Source organism: Neurospora hispaniola (assembly GCF_033458365.1).
Source record: "Neurospora hispaniola strain FGSC 10403 chromosome Unknown B0T23scaffold_6, whole genome shotgun sequence".
Classification (NCBI taxonomy): Eukaryota; Fungi; Ascomycota; class Sordariomycetes; order Sordariales; family Sordariaceae; genus Neurospora; species Neurospora hispaniola.
The window spans coordinates 3,130,279-3,150,264 of NW_026944411.1; the positions used below are offsets into that span (position 1 = coordinate 3,130,279).

Genomic DNA, 19,986 nt, shown 5'->3' on the forward strand with positions numbered 1-19,986 from the left:
TGAGACATCTCACCTCCAGGGGCGTCCTGCTACCTCTGTCCGTTGGTGAAGGAAGGGACGGCGAGGTCCGGTTCGAGAGACGCCCGTTTACTCGCATTTCACAGCCATATCAAATTCAGTCACCGATCCGAGTTACATAGGAGGCTAGTACCTACCTCTAGTTCTGTTCTGGCGCTGTCACCCTGCTTTCTTCACCCTTCAACCCCCTACCTCACAAACCACCAACAAGCGGACTACATACGCGCCAGTGTTAGTCCTTTATAAAGCACAGTGGCATTTGCATGCCAACGTCTCTTTCGCTTCTCGCACCTCATTTCGCATGATTCTAAAAGCATCCGGAACGAACACATGTTGGTTCTGTCAAGTGGCAACGATGTCAACATGTCGTTGACCGGCATATGGACCATGTCCATCACGGCCCTTGCAATTCCACCCATGAACTGCGTGGTGTGCTGAAGGATCAGTCTACCGCGGCTGGAGGACTCTGATGAGAACGTGCTTCCACATTTCGATGGGATTGGATCGTGTCGATGTTGGTTGGTGATCCGTCTACAAGTCCCCGTTGGCCTCTTTATACAAAAGGCAAGGCAGCTCGATGAGCAGCTAGGCAAGGAGGCCCCGGCAGACATATTGCTTCCATGATTCCATCGAATCGTCCTATCTATCCCTTCTCTTCTTGGTCCTCATCACTATCATGTCCTTCTTTTCACGGGCGGCAACGGTCCTCAGTGCGGCCGCTCTCTTCCTCTCCTTTGGGACTGTGGAGGCCGGGTCGCCAATGTCAAACCTGCGGCAACCGGCCTCCGTATCCTATCGGGGGCGAGACGACTGCCCCACGCTTTGCAGTGTTACGGGGCCCGATCCGGGCAGTTGGCCGGCTTACCACAGCCTGAGCCAGGTGGCGCACTGCAAGGAGACGGTTTTCTACCACTTCTCCATCTATGACGATGTGGATGACGGCAGCTCGGGACATCGCATCTACGCCTGCACGTCGTACGGTGCGCTTCAGAAGCCTGGTGCGGATATGAACCAGATGAAGGCGAACGCGGACACAACGCACACGCCGACCAACGTCACACTTGAGTTTGGCGGCTGGAACGAGACGGCTCCCCATCACGGCGTCGACCTGCGCAGTCTGTCCAGGTCGGTGCGGCGCGCTCTGGCAGCTGGCTATACCTCGGACAACAAGCAGTCGTTGGTGTTGTTCGTGCAAACCGTCACTGGCACTGCCGGCCTCTACCTCGGCAAGAACGTCAACATCCAGTCCACGGCGCCAGACGCACTCGTTGCTTTCGAGAATGCGCTGTACGCTGCCAACAACACGGGCGGCAGCAAGGCCATACAGCTGTGCGGGCACGACTACGACGGCGACCACATCGTGGGCTTCATCGCTACGAGCAACACATCCTTCACCCCCGTACAGCAGGCGATTCGGTCATGGAAGAACGCTACTTGCCTGTCTTTCGACACGGTGCGGAACATACCCGCGACAGTCGACTTCACGACGCCGTTGGTGTCACCGTCGAACGCAACCACCAACTCAACCTACAGCGCCAGTACAGCCTTGCGGGCGATTCGCGGCACCCACCTACAGACTCGCGCCGAATGTAGAACCATCCAGGTGGCCTCGGGTGACAGCTGCGCCAAGTTGGCGACCAAGTGCGGCATCTCGCCCAGCGATTTCACAAAGTACAACCCGGATTCGAAGCTTTGCTCCTCGCTGATGCCCCTGCAACACGTGTGCTGCTCGTCCGGGACGCTGCCCGACTTCACGCCCAAGAAAAACAGCGACGGATCGTGCGCATCATACGCCGTTGTACAGGACGATACGTGTTCGGCCATCGCGGCCGCCCATAGCCTGACAGTCGACCAAATCGAGAGCTTCAACAAGCAGACGTGGGGATGGAGCGGCTGCAGTCGACTGATGGCCCAGGCAGTCATCTACCTCAGCGACGGCACGCCGCCCATGCCGGCCCCGCTGGCCAATGCCGTATGCGGACCGCAGAAGCCCGGGACCAAGAAGCCCGACAACATGGATGACATACAGAAGCTCAACCCATGCCCACTCAACGCCTGTTGCGATGTCTGGGGCCAGTGCGGCATCACGGCCGAGTTTTGCACTGATACAAATACGGGCGCCCCCGGCACGGCCAAGCCAAACACCAACGGCTGCATCTCCAACTGCGGCACGAACGTGGTCAAGGGTAAGCCGCCCGCTCAGTGGATCAGTCTGGGCTACTATGAAGCCTACAGTTTGGGCGGCCGCAGTTGTCTATATCAGGACGTGCGGCAGATCGATACCAACAAGTACTCCCACATACACTTTGCCTTTGGTGACATTACCCCGGACTTCAAAGTATCAGCGGGCGATGTTATCAGTACGTACGAGTTCGAAGCCTTCCGAAGCATGACCAACGTCCACCGCGTGATATCCTTCGGTGGCTGGGCCTTCTCGACAGACGCCGCTACTTACAGCATCTTCCGGACTGGAGTTACGGCCGCTAATCGCTTGACCCTCGCAACCAATATCGCCAACTTTGTCAAAGATAAAGGCCTGGACGGCGTGGATATCGACTGGGAATACCCTGGCGTATGCACACTCCCTCTTCTTCTTCTTCTTCCTCCTCCTCCCTTGCGGACCCGAGCCACGGAGCGCTGCTAACTGTTTCCAGGAACCGGACATCCCGGGTCCTCCACCGGGCGCCGACGACGAAGGCACCAACTACCTCGCCTTCCTGGTTGTGCTGAAGAACCTGTTGCCCGGCAAGACCGTGTCTATTGCCGCACCGGCATCGTACTGGTACCTCAGACAGTTTCCCATCGCTCGAATCTCCAAGGTGGTCGACTACATAGTACTTATGTGTTATGATCTCCACGGCCAATGGGATTACGGTAATAAGTGGTCGCAAGAAGGCTGTGCGAACGGCAATTGCCTGCGTAGCCACGTCAACTTGACCGAGACAAAGACGGCTCTAGCTATGGTGAGTTGAGTGCCCGACATATTCCAAGACCCTTTGCCCCTCAGTGTGTACGTACTTTGATCCCCTTCTGACTCCTCCTCCTCCAGATCACCAAGGCCGGTGTGGACTCGGGCAAAGTCGTCGTCGGTGTCTCCAGCTATGGCCGCTCCTTCAACATGGCTGACGCCGGCTGCTACAGCAAGGATTGCTTCTTTACCGGCTCAGCGACGGCATCCGACGCGTCCAAGGGTCCCTGTACCGATACGGCGGGCTACATCTCGAACGCTGAGATCAACGACATCATCGTGAACAACGCCAGCCGCGTCAACCAGAACTTCATCGACAGCAGTAGCAACAGCCGCATCGTGGTCTACGATAATAACCAGTGGGTCGCCTTCATGGATGACAGCATCCGTACCGCCCGTACCGCAATCTACAAGGGGCTGGGCATGGGTGGTACCAGCAATTGGGCCACCGACCTGGAGAAGTACCACGATGCGCCCTCAATCAGCAAGGATTGGCGCGCCTTCAGGCTCAGCATCAAGAGAGGCGACAACCCTTACGCTTTGGGCGACCGCCACGGCAACTGGACCGACCTTAAATGCACCGACCCGGCGATACAGAATGCCGAGCACATACCCCCTCAAGAGCGATGGAACATGTTGGACGGATCCGACGCCTGGAGGGATATCATGAAAGTGTGGACTGAGTACCAGGAGCCTGCAGGTACTAAATTCACCGTAGGCGTCTCCAACACCATCCACGGGCCTCCCATAGCCGATTGCGGCTCGCTGGCCTTGAGTAATAACTGCGAGCAGACCGTGCAGTGCAGCAGCAATTTTGAGGGCGGCGGTTCTGGCGCCGTAGGATATGAGATCTGGAACTCTATGGTCATCATCCATGAGGCACGTGTGAAGTGGAAAGCTTGGGTTGTTGGTGACCCATATGTAGCATTTGCTAACCATCTCATCTAGATTTACGCCACCTATGTCACCGCCCTGTACCAGGCCGCCGCAATATCACTAGACCCGGTGCTGAAGGACTTTGAGAACCAGTTTGCTCCCATTCCAAAGAAATTTGACGACTCGTGGCTTGGGATTCTCCTAGCGTGCGTGGGTCTAGTGGGTACCGTAGGCGTGTCCGCCTTCTTCAACACGGGTAAGTCCTTGGTTTCTACCTGTTTGCCTATGCCGCTGTTCATGGCGTCTTACCCAGTTATTCTAACGTCAAATTGTACCTAGCTCTCAAGTCCTTGCCGTACTGGAGAGCCAACTCGGTCTCATATGACAATTGGAAGGGCACGGCTAAGGCGCTTGTTTCCTTTGGCACGTCCATTGCCGGAACCCTTACGGGCACAAAAGGCAGCAAGTAAGAAACCCCACCTCGCCTTGCTAATGAGTGTCACGTCCTCGATGTGTGCTAACCATCATGCGTCTAGGAGTGCTTGGACTGCCGAGAAGCAAGACGCCTTCTCGGATTACATGGGTAACGCAGTCAGCGCATGGGCCAATGTCACTGAATTGTCGCTCAAGCAGCTATTCAACGGCGAACCCGAGAACGTAGAACTGCTGACGAGCTTGGTTGCTAACGGTCATTTCATTGATGGCTTCGCCAGCGGTGGTGGCTCCGGCATTAGGGATGCCCTTGATACAACGGTCGACTCTCCCTTGATGACGGAGGTGAGGGCCAGCATTTCCAAGGCCTTCTTTGCCTTCGCCATTCCGAGCATTTGGTCCGTCTCGGGCACGACGGCCTTCATCATGGACTCCGGCTTTGACTGCGGCACGGTCGACCCTATGGGCGAGTACCTTGATAAAGACACTCAGCATAAGACAGCGGGCTGCTACAACGGCAAGCTGTACTACCTCGCCTACCCTTCAGGTCCCGCCGAGGACTGTAGTGGCGGCGACGAGGCGGTGGTATGTCGACCCAACACTTTCTCCGCGCCGCCGGGGATCGACACCCTCGACGGCACGCGCTTTGGCGGCGTCAAGGTGTCCGACCTGATCACCGGCGCCGTCAGGACCTACATCCAGAACGGCAACAAGAACGGCGGGGAGCAGATAGACCCTACCCGCGGCGGCTCGCTCGATAGCCTCATGAACCAGGACGTCACCACTCCCGGCTTCATTCGCATCCCGGTGTGCAGCGCCTCGATCGCCTTTGCCGCCTGGTCGGACACTAGCGTGAGCAGCGACGTGGACAACTATCCCTGCTACATTAAGCCGTCTCCTGATTACTGTGAGGCCTCCTCCTTCGTGGACCAGACAAGCGATGCGTCCCCCTCTACTAGCGACTGTATGGGTATCGTCCACAATATCCAGGGCACCCAGGGCCAATGGACGGTCGAGAATGGCCAACAGCACCAGCTCGTGCAGTATGGCGCGTGCAAGTTCGGTATTCAAGGCCTCAACAAGCACGGCAACGGCTGGTTCCACGTCGGTGCCCAGGACATTGTTGATATCATCACTGACTCCGTCAACAAGTTTGGCGGCAGCGGCAAGGTCGGCGCCAAGGGCCTCATGGACTGCAAGGGCAACATTAACAGTCAAGATGTCGAGTGGGGGCTGTACTAGGCTCGAGACTCGAGAGGCATTGTCTGGTAAGATGTACGGAGGATGCTTGTATGCCAGCTACATCGCGTATGTCTACCTACTTACCTATTTTTGTGCAGTCCTTCTATGTAGAATAGGGGCAACGGACTCTGGATCTCAACCTCCTCCTCCTCCTCCTCCTCCTCCTCAATCTCATCATCCATGCTTGTACAGTCCAATACTGGTTTGTTCGTTGGTTCCAGACCTCTAGTCAGTCAACTTTCCCAAGCATTTATATACCTCAATTGATCCGTTAGGGCCAAAACCAAAGCGTAATCTTACCTCTACCTTGCATATGCTAGGTAGGTATTTTGGAAATTTTATATGCCATATTGAATCTTGTTGATGCCTTTCCGACCCGTACCTACCTTGCCCCCTAGCCAGTTGGGAGACAATCCGGGATAGATCTCGTTACAGTATATAGGTACCTAGGAGTACCAAGCTTAAAAAAAAAGAAAAAAAAAAAAAAAAAAGAGACAAAGATGACACCTGAGCCCGGCAACTATACCTCTAGTATAGCAACGGCGCGCCACCACCGCGCGCTAAACCATCCATCCAATCATGAAAGCGTTGTTCTTTGCAAAGTTTCGAGCTCTCTTGCAAGACAGCGAGCGGTAGGTAGGTATCAATGAAATTTGCAGAGATCTTTCTATGAGAATATCGAGCCTTCTTGCTATCTAGGTACCTGCCTATGTGAAGCACGTGCTCGAAGGAGATTTGGAGAATGCCTAGGTAGGTAGGTACCTAAAAGATTATTGTTTAATAAGAGAGGAGCGCGCAGCAAAGGAGCCTCCCGGCAGGAAAGGGGGAAAAAAACAAACAAACAAACAAACAAACAGCCAAAGCTAGGTAGGTACCTATTGGCGTGGCATATTTGATTCCATCGTTCGGGCCTATCTATGTCACTCAAGAACTAGACAAAACGGTTCGACTTCGACTAGGTAGGTAGGTTGGTAGATCTAAAAGACCCAAGTAAAAGTCTGCTTAACCTCAAATGGCACAGAATACCTATAGCCAGTACAGTTAGCAAATCAGTTCTGTCATCATCATCATCATCATCATCATCATCATCATCATCATCATCATCATCATCATCATCATCATCATCATCATCATCATCATCATCATCAGAAAAAAAAAAAAAGAAAACAGAGAAAAAAAAAAAAAAAGAAAAAAAGAACTCACTTAATATCCCCCGCCGAACTCCCCACCAAAACCACAAACCTCCCCTCCTCCGCCACCCACCCCTTTTTGTCTGTATCATAATACCCCACAGCATACTTATCCAGTTCCATCCTCAAATGCTTCGTCTCCCCCTTTTCCAGTGCCACCTTCTCAAACGCCACCAGCTCCTTCTCCGGCCTCGGCAGTTTGGATTTCTCATCCCTCACATACACCTGCACCGTCTCCGCCCCATCATACTCCCCCACATTACTAATCGCCACACACAGCTCGATAACTCCATTCTCCCTCAACACGCGACTAGACAGCGACGGCCGCCCATACTCAAACTTCGTATACGAAAGACCATGACCAAAGGGGAAGAGCGGCGCGATTTTCGAGCGGTCATAGTGTCGATAGCCAATGTAGAGACCTTCTCCATAAATAACCTCGAGGTTCTCGCCCGGCCAATTATGGTACGCCGGCGTGTCTTCGAGACGTCTGGGGAACGTGCAGGGGAGTTTTCCGCTGGGGTTGCGCAGACCAAAGAGGACGTCGGCCAGGGCGTTACCTGCTTCTTGGCCTTGGTACCACGCCTGCAAGATGGCAGGGACGCGATCGGCCCAGGGCATGGTCACTGGTGAACCGGACTGGTTGACGACGATGGTGCGGGGGTTGGCGGCCACGACGGCTTCGATAAGCCGGTCTTGCGAGCCGTTGTAGGGCAGGTCCATGGTTTGGCGGTCGTACCCCTCGGATTCCCACTCGGCGTCGAGGCCGACGATGACGATGGCCACGTCGGCGGAGGAGGCGGCCGCGATGGCTTGTTGGAGGTAGTCGATTTGGTCGGCTTCCTTGAAGCCGATGCGGCAGCCGCCGTAGCGGTGGGTCATGCCCATTTGTTTTTGCTTGGAAAGGGGGCGGAGCTCGTTGGTCATTTCGACGCGGAGTTCGACGGGGCGGTTGGCGACCATTTCGAGCTCGACGAGGTAGTCGACGGAGCCGTCGAACATGGCTTCGCCTTCTTCGGTCCAGTCCCAGAGGTCGAGGGAGAGCTTGCCGTTGATGTAGAGCTTGCCGGGGCCGACGGACATGTAGGAGATGGTGTGTTTACCGGAGTGCTTGGGGGTGAGGTAGGTGGTGGCGATGGCGGACCATTCGGGGCCGGTTTGGGCGAGGGGAGCAGAGTCCCAGAGGAAGAGGTCGGTGTTGGTTCGTCGTTGGATGACTACGGGCTCTCCCTTGAACTTATCACCCTTGAACCACTCGATGGTGACACCGGGTTTGCCAGTCTTGTCGGAGCAGTAAGGAGAGGCAACAGGGAGCCACTTGTAGATGTGGCAGCCCTGGGCATAGGTAACAGGCTTTTCGGCAACCTTGCGGATGCTATCAAGAGGCAGGGTAGTGTAATAGGGGTTCAGGCTGGCACTTCCACCACCTCCAGCGATGGCTCGGTTGGCGTTGGGGCCGATGACGGCAACCTTGGTTGTCTTGGGGTTGATGGGCAGAATTGAGCCTTCGTTTTTCAAAAGGGTGAGACCCTGAATGCCAGCCTCGCGGATCAGCTCACGGGTCTCCTCTCTGTCATCTTCTCTTTCCGCAGCTTCGGGTGTCAGATCGCTTCCCTTTGTTCGCTCGACAAGAGTCAGGACGTTTTCAGCCGCTCTGTCAATGTCAGCCTGGGAGAGTTCGCCCTTGTTCAGGGCCTCCATGACCTTTTCATAACGCCATTTGTTGGAGTGGGGGAATTCGATGTCACAGCCGGCCTTGATGGACTCCGCGGTAGAGTTGACGCCACCCCAATCGGACATGACAGCACTGTCTCGGTGTTAGTGGACTTTGTTACCCTCAAGGAGATGTAATGGTGGTCACTCACCCGTCAAATTTCCACTCATCCCGAAGAACCTCCTTCAAGGTGTGGGTGTTCATGTCAGCGTGAACCCCATTTACAAGGTTGTAAGAAGACATGACAGCCCATGGCTTGGCCTCGCGGACGGCAATCTCAAATGGCCGTAGGTAAATCTCACGGAGTGGCCTTTCGGCAATCACGGAGTTGACCGTCAATCTGTGTGTCTCTTGCTCATTGCCAACAAAGTCTGTCTTATGTTAGCTTTATACCTCTTCAGGTCAATAAACGGGTGGAACTCACGCTTGATGGTAGCAGCCACACCCCTCTCCTGAAGACCCTTGATATACTGAGCGGCAAGCTTGCCAGTAAGAAGAGGATCTTCAGAGAAAGACTCAAAGTTCCTTCCACCCAGAGGATGCCTGTGCATGCAGACCGTAGGTGCGAGAAGAATGTTGGCCTGACGAGCCTTTACTTCGTCGGCCAAATGACGGCCTACTTCGCGGAGGAGGGCCTTATTCCATGTGGCGGCCAATGAAATACCGCAGGGAAATAATGCAGCCTATTTGAGGATTAGCACTAAAACAAAATTGGCCAGCTTGATGGTTGTAAACTCACCTTGGTACCGCCAACAAAGATACCGCCTCGGGCACCATTGGGTCCATCACTTGTTTTTACTGCAGGAATACCCTTCTCCGGAATGGACTTTGTCCTCCAGAAGTCTGCGGCAGTTAGGAGGGAAATCTGTGTCTTGTCAGCTTCCTATCGGTCTCGCTGGAAAATATGTCGAATATCGCACCTTCTCCTCTTGTGTCAGATTTGCCAACTTCTTCTTCGCCAGGAACCTCTTGTTCTTGGGCACGACCACCTCTTGGAACGGGCTTCCCATGGGCGTGAAGTCGGTATCGGGGGTAGTGTTGCTGTCGATGCTGCTGGCAGGGGAGGCATTGGGATCGGTATCCCGCTCAAAGGGGCCTCCCCCAACGGCGATCGAGGAAAGTGAAGTCATTCTGGCTGATCTTGAAGTCCGTGAGTGAGAGCTCGGTGTAAGAAGTCTCAACGGATAGAGTGGCCAATGAATCGTCGAGGGGAGTCTATCGTCGAGCAATGTTTAGTATTCAGCAAGCGTTCTTGAAATACAGATGGAAAACAATGGGACAGATAGAACAGGTAAGAGTGTCGGAGTACGCTACATGATTTTGAACCGGGAGGAGACGGGTAGTTTATACAACTTCCCCGGGACTCTCAACCGGGGCACATGTGGGGCGACCCTCCATTCTTACTTCCGAGAATTAACCGCTCTTTATCTGAGTAAGCATACCCGGGTCAGAAGTTCGAGAGTGTACGTACAGGCAATACCAGGCTAACTCGGGATGGTGGGAGCTCAACATGTACCAAATTAACTTGTACCTGGCCAGGGGCTTTCGGGAAGCAAGGTGACTTTATCCAAAGCGTAATCTTGGGGGAAGAAAAAGTAGCTCAGGGGTCCCGTGGGTAGGGCAACCGTACGCTAGATACAAGTGTCAAGAGGTCACTTGATCGAAGAAGCATGGCCGAGTTGCATGGAGAACTGATCGACCCGATCTGCCCTGGAAAGGAAGCTAGACATTGCTAGGATAGAAGAAAGGAACATCGGCAAGGCGGATCAGCGTGGGGGGTGTAGGAGTGGGCCGGATGGGAGCTGGGTCTAACGGTAGCTTCTTGCAGTGTAGATGGATCGAGAGGTGTAGAGAGCTTGCTTTTGTGACCTTGATTATTGAGCTCGAGTGGGTATAGCCATATCGGTTGGGACGGACCGTAGGAGCGGATGATATTGGTGAGTATCAACCCGGGAAGAGGCACTGTCTGTTAGTCTCTCTCCACGATTATGTTGCATATATGCATCCTTTGTCTTTGCCCGTCATAATGGGCATTCAGTTAGGCATCATTTCCACGGTTTCCTAGCGTAAAGCCAAGCCTGGGGCATCCGCATTCTTGTTTGCATCACTCGATGCCAAGAAAGCGCTTGAAGAGTGAGACGGCATCATATTTCTCGATATGTGTCACAGTCGCTCTTGTCCGCGATGGTCCTTTGGTGGCTAGATCCAGACCGGGTTAAACACTTGAGCAGATATACTCTGCTGTCAGGGTGCACGAGAGTGAAGCTGGAGATAGTCGGGGATCTGGACGACACCGTGAATGTGTCGCTGGGCCTGCAGATCGGTAAAATGTGGCGTCTGGCGTGGCAACCTATCGGTCCCATTCAACGGCGTTTCCGTTGCCCATTACTACAACCCTTGGGCTTAACTCCGCCAGGTTGGAGAGAGAGGTTTCGAAGCTGCAAGTTGTAGCGTAGTGTTGACTGGCAATCCTTGTCCCTTGACTCCCTTGTCGATGCGGAGGCAGGGCCGGCTGAGGTTGATGAGAGCCCGGGATCTTTGCATTGCGTTATGCTGCGTCGTATGGCAGTAGTATCCTCGCACCATGGCTCGGTGTGAAATGAGGATCGACTTTGACGTTTTGCGTGGTCTCTTGAACCTTGTAAATAGCATGTGATCCGATGTCGACTGGCTTGACGTTGGAGTTGAATTGACGATGGAGTGACGATGTAAGAGTAGAGACGGGGTTTTGGATTTGTTGGGGAAATTGGACAAGAGTTGCCAAGAAACATGGCGTCAAACGGGGAGATGCAAGTAAACAGAACGCAGCAGGAGACTTGCTTATCTATCGCCCGTCCGGCAGCCCGTTCCGTTGACCTGAAATCGGCATCCCGGGCCGTCTTCCTCCACCACCGCCGTCTTCGACTCCAGCATTTGAGGATTTTATCGGATCCCATTCGACAATGTCGGTTCCGAGCACCAAAGCATTACCGGTGTTTCCCCGAGCCATGATTTGACTCGTAAGCTCAGACGGCGGCTGTCTCCACGCCGACGAATTGTTGTCGTTGCCCATCAATGGAGCAGGCCCCAGCGTTATCCCCCGTGCCATCGGGCCGTTCGCCCCTCTGTTATCCGGCCGCTCGAATCCCCGGGCTTTCTCTGGTCGCCGGCCGGAGATATACGCAATGTCCATCTTGGACATATTGGATTTGCAAACATGGAAGTGCAAAAAGCGGAAACAGAATGCAGCCAAGCCCGGACATGTGGGCGGCTCATCCGACATTCCAAGCGTCTGGGGCATGTAACCTGCCCCCTTACTCGATTTGGTCATGATCTGGGCTTGTTCCCTGGGAATTGCCCGATCCGACGACGTTGGGCTTTTTCTTGTTACATTGGTCGCGGCTGGTGTTCCAGTGGGCGTTTCCACTCGGTCGATTGCTGCTTTGGTCTGTTTCAGGAAATCATGAGGTCGACCAGTCGCACCATCACTCTTTCGTCGTTATTTTATCGGACCTGATGCTAAAAAGAGAGAATATAGACTGTACTTTTTGGGATGTGGAAGATACAAAAAGAAACACCGAAACGAGTGTGTTTCCTTACTGTCCATTCCTGCCTTTGAAACCCAAAGTGCAGAGAGAGAGAGAGATTTGGTGAAACATCAGCACTCAGGGGCACTTCTGATATCAACTGGGGAAGGTGTCCAGGGATAGTTAGGAAAGACCACAAGAAATCTCTGCAACTTTCCAAGCTCAAAAGAGGAACGGGCACTTCACATGCTTGCGTTCACACTCATTGTTAAATACACCGCCCATCAAAACCCCGTGGAGCCTCATTCATCACCACTGCTACCCTACATCTGTTTCTGTCCGTTTTTTGCAACAAGAACTTTCCGACTTTCCGACGTCAACATTCTTTGTAACTCCGCTTCACAACGAGTTACACAATCGAGGTCCAAGGACTCCTCGGTAGATGTCACGGTTGACCGTTGAGCGAGGTCATCTATTTGACGTGGACAAGTCGTTACGTTATTCCTTCCCATCGTTTGACGGCGCGCTTAAAGTCTTGGCCTCTAGACTCTCTTTCATACGCGTATCCATACTTTTATCTTCTCTGGTGCCGAGATCCTTTGAGCCAAGGTAGTACACCCTCCACTTACACTCCTCCTCATCACGCCGAACTGATTTCCAAATCGGGCTCGGAATCACACATCCTCTGCATTCATTCTCTTTCTAATGGCTGAACCCATGTGTATAAAAAATTGGCATGGGGGAACCAAACCACATGGCCCTGGCTAGGGTAAAATGCCACCTCGTTGAGAGTCCTCGACGATAGCCTCACTTTTGGTTCTCCTCCTTCTCCAAACCGAACGGACGCTATAACTCTACCAACCAACCCCACCAAATGCTTCACCACTGCGAGGTAAGCTTTCAGAGTCGGCTTCGCTACGTGAAATGCCATCCACCCTCTTGCACGCTCTCCACCAGGCCCAAGTTTCCGCCTGTCACTATTTACGCACGCAGCAAGGTTTTACCTCACATCTACTATAGACAGGCATATCATACACAACGGCCATTCGGAAGATTCTTCCGTCGGCAGTGTGGTACCGAGATGCCTTTCCCACCCAGGGGTTTACTCAGTCCCATCTCGTTTCAGTGGCCGAGGCCAGGTCTGTCATGGTTCGGGGGATGGGGAGTATCAACCACTTGACACATGCATGGCCCAAGCCCTTTGTCTCATGTTACTAAGTTTCAAACATCCATGTGTTATCGAACTCACACTTCTTTCTTTGCAATGGTACCGCTATGTTGTGGCTTGTCCTGATATTCACCAGGAATCTCGATACTTGCGGCTCCCAAAAGCCCAACTCCGACTCAAGCTCATGATAGCTAACGTTAACCTACAGGTCGTCTCATAGAGCACAAGAGAAGAAAGATCGACATCTCAAAGGTCTCGCCCAATACCCCCCCGGCCATTTTATTGTTACCTTACCTTTGGACTATCAGCTTGATGCCCATTCAACCTATCTCAAGCGTCGACCCTCTTTTGATCGACAAACTCAGGTCCTCCGTCCTCCAACTTTGCGGCTCTTTGCAGTGTCTCTCAGGTTCCTGCGACTGCATTTAGCCTCTTCATCCTCATGATACTGCGGTTAAACTGTATATCATACGATACCCAAGTCACGCGGACATTTTCTTAAAAGAAACAATCGATCGATCCTCCAATGATTTCTTCTTCATTTGGAATACTTTATTCTTCATTGGGCCCTATCGAAACTTGCGATGCAGTCGTACACTTGAAGAAACACATGGCTTACACCATCATCTGCGTTTCATCTTCCCCGCTGCCTTTCTCGAAGGCTGTAACTGAACGCCCCCCACAGAACTGCCAACTCTACACCATTCGATTTCAAGTGAAGCGAGATATTTGGCGAGGCCAACCGAAGCGGCCACTACCCATTATTCCTCGCATTGCTACCTCAGGAACTTCGCCGAGAGGCGCTTATTGGAACTTGAAAGTCGGAAAAGAGACCCGATAAGCGAATGGTCCGCCTCCGACAAATGTCGTACCGCTTCAGAGAGACCACTTTCGGCAATTTGTGCCGAGTGGCCGATCAAATACCGATAAAGGACACGCATTCTCACAAGACGAACCACGCATCAAGCATGTCCAACAACATGAATCTCTCTCTTGCGTTTGAGCTGTGCTCCATATCTAGTCTGGTATATCATGCACTCTCCGAGATAGCGTGCTATCTCGATAGCTCACCAACCTGTTTGTATATATTGTGTATCACGCAGTCTTGCTTCGCAGAGACTTGTTGTACCAGACTGTTGGATCTCGGAGGATTGCGAGACAATAGCGGCTTCTCTATCTGGGGAACCATACACTCCAAGACGCCAAGGACGACTTTACTCACCCATTTCACCTACTTCACCTCTCACTACTCTGTCTCATCAAGTGGTTCTGGACAAGTAGACTCCCAACCGAGCCCTCGGTTATCCCCAAAACAGCAAGCCGACCCTGACATAGCTGGGTGAAACCTGACACCTCGCTTGACCATGCCTGGTAGGTGACAATTTCCACTTCTCTACAATCGTTATGACTGTTCCTATCAATCGCTGCTCAATTTTACTTTCCACTTCTCATCTGGTCATCCACAAAGAACGGACTATCTGTGTCAACCATATCGTAACGCCCGAATGCGTGCGTCCATGGTTGGCTGGCTAGGTAGATACCTAGGTAGTTAACCAGCTCATCAGGGGGGTTTTCCGTTTAACAAACATGATATCATCAAGACGGCTTGCAAGAGGTAGGTCTCCGCCTAGGTAGACTACATCTCTGGTCTCTCGCGATGGCACCGTTCTGAACTCGGCTTCCCTCTCGTTCATTGGGGGTAACTGCACTCGTCAGCAGGGACATGACTGGAGCTTACTCCCACAGGGGACTTGAAGGAAATCGATACGAAGCGAGAAGGAAGGTGAGTAGCCGAGGATACAATCACTGCCGTCGATTTTGGCAAATTGTTCCCTTTCGATTGTTCCTGTTCATCTTGCCTGTTAGGTAGGTACCTTGCATTTGCGGGTTCTCTTCCAGGTAGGTAGACAGAGGTAGGTACCTACCTAGGTATATTGTGCAGACTCCGATAGTCTTCGTAACCGCTATATCCATTTTATACAAGGGCTGAGAAACACCATTCATTCCACTGCACATATATCTACCTACATACATGCTTTAAACAGCAACTTTATACTAATAGACAACTTGCTTAGGTAGGTATTTTGCTTATGTCTAAAACGTTAGAGTGACCTACCGTGAGACCACTCCGAGACTCTTTTCTCTTCTCTCCATTTGCATCGTAGCTCTGAGATTTGGGAATTCGGGAGCACATACCTACACATAAACAGCTGACTGCCTGGTCCGAGTAGCCCAAAAGTTTCAATGCTTCCTTCCGGCCGGTTCACAACTTCGAGTGTGATTGAGGCTAGAGGCAACCTAACCTCTCTATAAGACACATATACCAACTTACAACACAACACAACACAACACAACGCTACTTACGAATAAGGATAACCCACCCAACGAGAGATACAACTACTACCAGTTTGCCAGCCAGTCTACATGCCAGTCTACATGCCAGATCTACAAACAGCTCTCGCTTAAAGACTCAGAGACAAAGTTCGAAATAACCTTGGTAAGATCACTTTTGTGCCTCGACCGACAACTACCCGCTCAAACTATCTCCTGCATGCAATCTGCATTCATATTTGCCATGTACAGTTACACAGTCTTTGAATCGCAAAAGAAAACAAATATAAAAGAAAAAGAAAAAAAAAAAAAAAAAAAAAAAAAACAGAGGAGAGACAAAGGAGGAGGTGGGTAGACAGATGGAAAGGAAAGATGGAAAAAAAAAGTGCAAAAAAAAAAATTCGATCCACCCAGGGGTCGAACCTGGAACCTCCTGATTCGTAGTCAGACGCTCTGCCATTGAGCCAGCGGACCTTAATTGTATATCTATACCTTGAATATCAATATTTCAACCTATGTAATTAGGTCTGGCGCTGTCTGCTTTACATCAGTTGACTCAACACCATTCATTCCACATCACAAATGCCAAAAAACAAGACCATCTTCACCAAGCAACTGAATTCTACCGTGACGTCAACCGCTATAAAATTGAGTGGGGAATTCCCTTTCATGTTTTGGATCTCTTCTTACTCGCTCCTACATACCTAGTACTCTGCATCTCAAACATCGATCGCAATCCGATAACACTGCATCAACATCGCGTCGCATAGCATCGCATCGCATCGCATCGCAGCGCCCTCTCCGTCTCCACGACTCGACACTACTACCGTGTCAGGTACTACCACCTTCTTCATGATGATTCTGAGTCCATCAACCATACACATACAGTAATACCAAGTGTCGACCCAGTCACTCAGTCAGTCAGTTGTATTCACGGATTCCTCCACAACTCTAACTCCCACGTTGGAAAAACCTGACTTGTCGTCCTTTCATCCCATCCCACGTCCATCCATGAGCCGAATGAAAAGCTCATCAACACCCATCAAAGTTAAAGAGTAGAACAAAACCAAATAAAAAAAAAAAAAAGAATGCGAAAACGAGGGGAGATACGATAAAAAAAAATAAAAAAAAAAAAGACAATGAACTCCTGCACCGACGGAATAAAATCGACATGAGAGAAACAGAACGCAAGTCAAGCAAACAAGCCAGAAACGAGAATTTCCATCGTACAAAACCGGCACAGCGAGCCTGGGAGCTTTCCGACACCGCGAACCTAGCCCTGCTCCTTCCCTGACAAAGGGTAATACGGGCAGATTTCGTGTGTTGCCTGCCCGGCTATCACCCCAGAGCGTAGACCAACAACACATCAGCACAGCGCGACACCCCCCATTGCGGCTTTTCCCATCTTCTCCTTGACGGTGCAGACTCTGGGCAAGACTGTAACAACAGCCCGGCTCGGTGTTGGATCTTGTTTCGCCATGGCTTTCTCAAACAAAACGCAAGTAGTAGTATAACGGAGCAGAGATATTCGCTTTTGTGGACAGAATATGAGCAGAGATATATCGCCTAGTTCGTTATGCACAACTCCAGTTGGGAACCCTTTCGGGGTGCGGGTTCACGTCGTCGTCTCACAGCCCAGTTGGCTGACTGCCCCGGCTTCTCCCCATGTACCCCGCAAGAAAAAGAACCGTGTTGTGTGACGGTGCTCGACACGACTATGTATTGCAGAGTGTTCCCCGTATGTCTCTTTTTTGAGCGGCCGCGGCGATTTAGCGACTTTGTTATGCGTATTTGTGCGTCGTGCAACCGTCGCCCAAGACTTGGCAAATGCTTATTTGCTCGACAGCAGATGAACCCGCATCGGAATTCCGTCCGATCGGTATGCAATCTTGTGAGAAACCGTCGACCGGTGAGGAAAAGGAAAGAACTTCTGCACAGCTGAGCGGCACATGGCTTTGGCCAGCGTGCAGAAGCAGTGCGAGTATGGCTCAGACACTCTGGGGATTGAAGTGGGCGGGCTACGAAACTATCAGTACAAGCACCCAATGAGACCAAACAGTTGGGTAAACTTACAGGACTGTTGAGCATGTTGTTACGGCGGTGTCTACCCTTCTTGATGTGTGTCTTAAGAGCAGCGGAATCAAGTGGCTTGAGTAGTTCGAAGCTGCAGAGAAGCTCGGTAGAAACAGCCATGACAGCTCCCCAGTTATCAAACTCGCCGCAATACTGTTACCAAGTCAGTGAAATGTTACATATGGATCCGAAAGTGACACAACTTACGTTAGGAGCACTGAAAATAGTAACAAGAATGCGATCAGTGTAAAACTCATAGCCATCCTCAACAACCATGTGTGCACGGCAAACCAGATCAAAGTCATGAGTGGCGAGGAAGTCCGAGATAACCTTCTTCCCGAAACAGTAACTGACACCTCGTTCGTTCGCCTCCCAGTCCTGATCCATGTCGGCTGGATCAGACCAGAGGAGATCGTTGAGCAGTCCGTAGTCGGGAACGTCGGTGGGGCGCGCAATGTTGCGGATATCGTCCATGTGGCCAAGAGCGGGCGAAAGACCGCCGTGAACGCAGAAGATCTTACCAGCAACGATAGCAGCAATAGGGAGGCAGTTGAAGGTGTCGACAAAAGTCTTCCAGATCTTGACATTGCACCTGCGCTTGCACTCATCGTAGAAACCGTAAACCCGGGTAACGTTGGCGCATTCGTGGTTGCCGCGGAGCAAGAAAAAGTTTTCGGGGTACTTGAGCTTGTAGCACATCAGGAGCAGGATGGTCTCGAGCGACTGCTTTCCGCGATCGACGTAATCGCCGAGGAACAAGTAGTTGGAGTTTGGAGGGAAGCCGCACATTTCAAACATGCGAATGAGGTCAGTGTACTGGCCGTGAACATCGCCGACAATTTTGACGGGCGCATCCAGTTCCAGAAGGGCCGGCTGAGAAAGGAACAACTCCCGGGCGCGGTGGCAAATGGCCACAATCTCGGCATTCTTGAGGCAGACGCTCTTGGTGACCTTTCCAGCATAGGCGGCATCCAACAGTCGCTTAATAAAATCATCGAGATCGATATCCTTGATGTCGCTCATGGCAACACCGGAAACTGCTTGCTCATTCTGAGGATCCTGGTTGGGGGTATCGTAGACAGGGTTGATGGTGTTTTCGCGCTTCACGAGGATAGACTGGCCAGGCTGTTGGTTGGAGTTGGCTCCGCCACCTCCAGAGGGCGGTTGGTCGGAAATGTGGTCAACTTCTCCACTTTCCTGAGCGGCGCGGACATCGTGGTGGCCGCCTGTAGCATTGTGAACCGGCGACGGAGGAGGTAGGGGTTCACCGGTCGGAGACGCTAGCGTTGCGGTATCGAGCGAAGGTGACGAGGGAGAAGATGTCGAGGGGGAGGCGGGCGATGGCGACATGTCTCTGCGGCTTGGCCGCGTATGCACCGACGGCCTGCCATTCTTTCCACTCAGAGCGTTCATTTTCTCAGCGACTTCCTCGCTGGAGAGGATGGTTGAGTTCCGGGGGCTGTCCGTCTTGCTTCCGCCGGGGATTTTGGAGCGGAGTCCGCGAAAAGAGCGCGAGGAGTCCTTGGTGTCGGATTTGCTAAAGGAAGGGTAGGACTTGAGGTCGTCATCGCCTCGGTTCCTGGAAGATGCCCCCGCATCTTTGGAGGATGAGTTGCCCATGATTTCTCAGTGTCAGAACGTGGTGTTAGCTCTGGAAAGGAGAAAGAATAGGGGCTGGACGGTGTGCGCGTGTCAGGTTTGTGGTTCCGGCAGAGTCGCCTTTGAATGCCCACACAGCCTACCGCTGCACCCGTCTAGAATCGATGGAGTTGTTTTCGTGGGCGCCCCAGAGTACTAGGGAGGGTGATAGAGTCTATCGAGACAGGAAAGCAGATGGGCGGCGGCGGAAGAAGAACGTCCTGATGATTTCTCCGTTTTTGTTGACACTAGCGGGACTCGGAACGGACGTGGTAAGCGTTGAGACGTGATTTTGGCTGGCGAGCCACAACGAGTCGTCCCAGGTTGCGAACGGCCTCGGCGTTAGGCTATATTGCGGGGGTCGTCCGCAATGGGAATAGAATACGGAGGAGAGAGCGGAAGAGTCGGAAGGTCTGGAAGCGATGATAGGGTTAGACGGTCAGCGTTGCATATTAACAGGAAGGCGTTGATGTCATACAAGCAAAAGCGAGAGTGTTGCGTAGGTGGGCGGCGTGGACGCAGGTGAGGTTACGGAAACGAGGGCGCGGCGATGGAGGAAGAAAAATAAAATGATGGAGTGATGATTAGGAAGAAGAGGGGAAACAATGAATGCGGGGGTGGGATGGATGAAAGGGAAGGAAGGGAAAGGGGACTTTTTTTTTTTTTTTTTTCTTGTTTAGGTTAGGTTGGTTTGGGTTAAACGTACTTGCGAAGGACAGAAGTCAAGGCCCAGCAACAGACAGACCCGGAGACCTTGTCCAGTCTGAGAAACTGCCAAAGTCGGAAAGGATTGGCAGATGGAGGATCAGGATCGAATGGTGGACTGGACT

General features: G+C 52.3%; 4 protein-coding genes and 1 non-coding gene across 5 annotated transcripts; 1 reads left to right on the forward strand and 4 right to left on the reverse strand.

Moving 5' to 3' along the window:
* Window positions 1-396: 396 nt before the first annotated feature.
* B0T23DRAFT_203135 (uncharacterized protein) lies at window positions 397-5,999 on the forward strand. The gene is made up of 6 exons (XM_062833417.1): window positions 397-2,590; window positions 2,673-2,981; window positions 3,068-3,865; window positions 3,935-4,118; window positions 4,202-4,328; window positions 4,399-5,999. Exons 1-6 carry the CDS (start codon window positions 695-697, stop codon window positions 5,534-5,536), a joined length of 4,452 nt encoding a protein of 1,483 aa, XP_062691205.1. The 5' UTR covers window positions 397-694; the 3' UTR covers window positions 5,537-5,999.
* Window positions 6,000-6,513: 514 nt separating this feature from the next.
* Window positions 6,514-9,570, reverse strand: B0T23DRAFT_398021 (glycoside hydrolase superfamily; the record flags this gene model as incomplete). The annotated part of the gene is made up of 6 exons (XM_062838331.1): window positions 6,514-6,562; window positions 6,740-8,533; window positions 8,592-8,811; window positions 8,865-9,123; window positions 9,180-9,305; window positions 9,361-9,570. 6 exons carry the CDS (start codon window positions 9,568-9,570, stop codon window positions 6,514-6,516), a joined length of 2,658 nt encoding a protein of 885 aa, XP_062691206.1.
* A 6,277-nt stretch (window positions 9,571-15,847) lies between these two features.
* B0T23DRAFT_t276 lies at window positions 15,848-15,919 on the reverse strand. The gene has a single exon. It is a non-coding gene; the product is annotated as a tRNA-Arg (tRNA).
* A 405-nt stretch (window positions 15,920-16,324) lies between these two features.
* B0T23DRAFT_203155 (uncharacterized protein) lies at window positions 16,325-16,916 on the reverse strand. Its single transcript, XM_062833418.1, has one exon. The coding sequence runs from the start codon at window positions 16,810-16,812 to the stop codon at window positions 16,435-16,437; it is 378 nt and encodes a 125-aa protein (XP_062691207.1). The 5' UTR covers window positions 16,813-16,916; the 3' UTR covers window positions 16,325-16,434.
* A 494-nt stretch (window positions 16,917-17,410) lies between these two features.
* Window positions 17,411-19,332, reverse strand: B0T23DRAFT_203160 (serine/threonine-protein phosphatase PP-Z). Its single transcript, XM_062833419.1, has 3 exons — window positions 17,726-19,332; window positions 17,519-17,671; window positions 17,411-17,463 (listed from the first exon to the last, which is right to left on the reverse strand). The coding sequence occupies exons 1-3, from the start codon at window positions 19,136-19,138 to the stop codon at window positions 17,434-17,436; spliced, it is 1,596 nt and encodes a 531-aa protein (XP_062691208.1). The 5' UTR covers window positions 19,139-19,332; the 3' UTR covers window positions 17,411-17,433.
* Window positions 19,333-19,986: the final 654 nt, after the last annotated feature.